Raw genomic sequence first — 4321 nt, forward strand, 5'->3', positions numbered from 1 at the left:
ATCTATCATATATATATATATATATATATAAATATAATTGTTATATTATTTAATATATTATATAACCTTATTTATATTTATCACGCTTACAAAATTTGTTATGGAACTATATTTCATCTCATATAAATTTATGCAAAGCAAGCAATTTGCCGCCAACGGTCTAAGAATGAGTTTGAAGCGGCGGGGTTTGTGTGTTTATTTGCAGCTGAAACTTGCTTTTTGCCACCAAACATGACTAAATGAGATTACTGCTAGAAAGTAGCAACCGAAATTTTTGGAACAACGACTTTTTTTATGACAACTTCACAGCTGTAGCTGCCCCAAACATGACCTAAAATTAAAACAACAAAAATCATCAAAATTCGAAATTTTCAATTTATAACAAAATAAATTATAACATTTTTATAATAAAGATTGATTATAATTGAGCATAAAGAAATAGTAATTTTTTTCTCATTAATTGTACCATATTTGTCTCATACGACACGTGCTAAAACCTTGTTTGAGCCCATAGATTGCGACCTGCTTTCTATATAAAGCCAAGTAGCCATTAGGCAACCTGCCCTATTTATTTTAATTAATTATTTAAAAAATTAATTTTTTTTAAAAGAAAAATACTATTTACTCAATAATAATAGCTTGTTTCCTCCACTGGCTGCAAACAAAAGCTCATCGCTTTCAGCAAAACCAAAGCATATAATGCGTAGCCCAGCGTTTGGATTCGCAGAAAGCAATGGATTCTGTTTGGATTCTCTGTCACTGAACTTTTCCAGAAAGCGATTCACTTGTACAAAAATATTTCAGAAATTTTACGTACATACCACACAATTATGTATTTAGACATCAACCACCTAAAGTTTTCATATTTACATTTACAAAATGTTGAACTTATAAATGTATACATGAGAGATAAAGCTAATTGTATTGAACTTATGAGCATTTATAAAAATTTTGATGCATGCATGCACAGCACTAATGCAGGTAAAGACTGTATTTATAGCTAAAGTTGATAGTTGTGCAGGTGGGATGAGAGGAGCTCAGTGGTCCTGCCGGACGAGGACATTTTCTATCTCGTGGCCCTCTTGAGGTCCGTCGTGCCGGGTTCCGACGATCCGAGTAAGACTTTGGAGTACCTCTCTGATCAAAATAGAAAAATTCTCGAGTTCTCAGAGTCGGCGGGCATCGGCGCGAAACAATACCTTCCTAGTCACCGCGGGCCGGCCGAGTGGGAGCGCCACTTCGGGCCAGCCCGGTGGGAGAGGTTTCTACGTCGAAAAGCTGAGTTCGACCCGAGCTGTCTCCTCGGGACGGGTCAAAGTATCTTTCACCCTTCATCTTGTCCATTCTCTTCCTTTTTGTCCCCCACATGAATCAATAGTAAGAGATTTTGGAGGGAAGTAGCAATAGGAAGATGGCGGGCCGGGCTGCCTTTTGGGTGAAAGCTATAAAGGAGAAGAGGATTGATTCACGATTGATGGGAGGTGGAAAGGAAGGCATGTTGATGTGTTATTGATGAACAGAACAAAAACAAAGAAGTGAGAAAGAAAGTGGTGGGGACCTTCATGAAGAGGATGTGGGCACATGATGAGCTGCATGAAAAGGAAGAATTTCAGGATCTTATCAAGCAAAAAAGGTGTTTGATTTCACTTTACAGAAGACAATATATCTCAAGACATCAGAAAGTTCAGCAGTGCAAAACTCTGATATAAAATATTTGCTTATATAAATATATATATATATATATATATATATTAACTCCAAATAAAAATTATTAAAAGGAGAGAATTTTAGCAAAAATTTCTAGCGACTCCATTGTGGATTGGCTCTTCTCTCTGTTATGATCAGATGGCTTTTGTCTTCATACATCGTCAATGTGCCCATGTCTCTCATGGTTTAGATTGAAATTAATTTGTTGGCATGCTTCACTCATTTCTTTCTTGGGCAAGCACAGTCAACTCTTCATCTATTTGAGGACTGTCCATTTAACCATTTTAAAATAGAGGGGTTCATGTTCTTTAGAGTTCTTTGTGGAGATGAGCCCCAATAGGTGTGTAAGCGAGGTGCATTGTGAAGTTAGCCCAGCTTTGGGTCCTAAATATTTACTTTTATACTTTCTATTTAAACACCCAAATTAAGTAAAATCCTTTGAACCATAACCTCGGTAAAATATGAAAGCCACACTTTAAATAAGATAAAATTATCAAAAAGAAAATAAAAAAATAAAAAAATAATACACATAGATTAAACTCAAAATAATAATATATAAAAGGAAAGTTGCCCATTTCTCAAGAGGATATTTGTTAATTTTAATGTTTTCACTCGAATTGTAAAGTATAAGTTGTTACTAATTCTCATAACTCTTTAAGTGGTAGCTGCAATGGTATCACTAAGGTTGATCTTTTCATTTGATGGAATATGCCCCATGACAAAGCTACAGTCCGTCAAGAAGCGATGATAAAGTTTGGTACCAACTTCGATAAGTTTAAAGTCATCCTAAAAAAAGCATCGATAATCCTGAAGATCTCCCAGGAAAAATTTGCTGAACTTGCCACCAAATATGGCCTGAATGACTAGTCTAATTTCCCTAGAATAAAGACGCAAAAATTAAGGCAGCTTCTGTTAAGTACATTGTCCCATTCTTTGTGATATCTATCATCCATGTGCTAAGAAGAGTCATCATTGCTACTGCCACTTGATTTGCTATCACCCACCGACTGTTCTATCTTCCAAAGGAAAGGAAATTTTCTATGATAAAGATTTCATTAATGTATTTGTGCCTACCTAGTTAATGTTTGAGATTGGGTCTAGCTCGAGAAAAGTGTCATTGACTAGGGCACGGAGAAGAAACTGCTGCTAGAAAATGCAAAAAGTAGTAAGGACCAAGATTTCAAGAATAACTCTCACCGAGACACATCCGCAGTCAGAGGAAATCATGGAGTGTGAAACATCACCTCTCCTCTAAGGGGAGCAAGTTTCATTCATTGTCTGCTTCTTTTGGGTTGGAGAGTGTTTATAGGATTGTGGCTGCTCTACCTTCGCTACATAGTTGCAAGAAGGAAAGGAAGAGATCCACACCTCTCACCCGAGTCCATTTGGTTTTTTTAGAAGCTAACAAGGAAAGAGAAGTATTCCTTTCCCGAGATTTTGAAAAGGATGGGATGTACCATTTCCTAAAAATAAAGAATGAAATTTAAAAAAAAAATAGGTAAGTCAGTTAGTTTTTGAAATCACCAAAGAAACCACCGTCCCGTGTTCCTGTCAGATTCTGCGTGGAAGACTGTGTCGATGCTGCTGCTACCATCATGGTTACTACTACAAAGAGTCAGAGACCTATAGAGCATAGATTAACTAAGCCTTACTCGGGTCCTAGAGTTCCACCTGCTATTGCTTTTGATGGATCTTCAAGGAGTAATGGAAAATATTTTCTTACTACTGTATCAAGTCCATACACTAGGGAGCACACTTCCTTCTAAAACACCAATTTCACTACTGACACACCCATCTCAAAGAATTAAAGCCAAAGAAAAAAGTGTGGATACCTATGGTCGCTTGAGAGGTACGTTTGGAGGGAGCGGGAGAGTGCGCTCTTTAAATGGATTGTAAGTTTGATGCTTTTATCACCACTGTCATAGTTACTACAGGGATTATTAAGGAAAGGAAGGAATTTTGAGAAATGTAGATAGATATCAAAGTATTCAAAGGGAAAAATATTAATGTTAGGCTGAGAAAGATTAGAGCTAAGATCACAAAGTTGTTCAAAGAAAGAAGAATGGATTTCGATGATGACATTATGATTTTACATATAATGTGGATGAAGAATTTATCAAAATCAACGTCGTTGAGACCCCGACCTGCATCATCTGTGCGCGATGCTCCACCTTTTGTTCAAGAGAATCTATTGAATGAATTGCAAAAAGCCATATAAAAATAGGATGAACAAATTAGCAGCCTTGAGAAGAAGGTGGAAGAGATGATGACCGTCATGATCACTGATGCGCCCTTAGTGTGTGTTTTATGTCAATTCAATTCCCCTGAGACGGTGCTAGAAACTTGATCCGACCCGTAATTACGTAGTAATTTAGCTTTTAAAAGACGGCCAAAAATTTGACTTAATTTATATTTAGCACCTAATATACAAAATTGAAATATTATGAAATATAGCAAATAATTCACACACTATGGGTTCTACGCAAGTGCACGTATCGCTTAAAGTAATATAGGAATTTCTGATTAAGGCCCGAATATCGATCCACGAGGATGCTAGGAAGGATGTCCTTAGATAAATTCCATTCTGCTAGTACTAGTCCTTAGTTTGGAATGT

At 36.5% G+C, this 4321-nt stretch overlaps 1 protein-coding gene across 1 annotated transcript in view; it reads left to right on the forward strand.

Moving 5' to 3' along the window:
• LOC110024452 (cytokinin dehydrogenase 5) overlaps nt 1–1666 on the forward strand; it is a 5441-nt gene extending 3775 nt beyond the window's left edge. Inside the window, exon 5 of the mRNA XM_020724421.1 lies at nt 1022–1666. Coding sequence (XP_020580080.1) covers nt 1022–1370 — 349 coding nt within the window. The 3' untranslated portion in view covers nt 1371–1666. The remainder of the gene's footprint in view (nt 1–1021) is intronic.
• The last annotated feature ends 2655 nt before the right edge of the window (nt 1667–4321 follow it).

This window comes from Phalaenopsis equestris, unplaced genomic scaffold (assembly GCF_001263595.1).
Source record: "Phalaenopsis equestris unplaced genomic scaffold, ASM126359v1 Scaffold000256, whole genome shotgun sequence".
Lineage (NCBI taxonomy): Eukaryota > Viridiplantae > Streptophyta > Magnoliopsida > Asparagales > Orchidaceae > Phalaenopsis > Phalaenopsis equestris.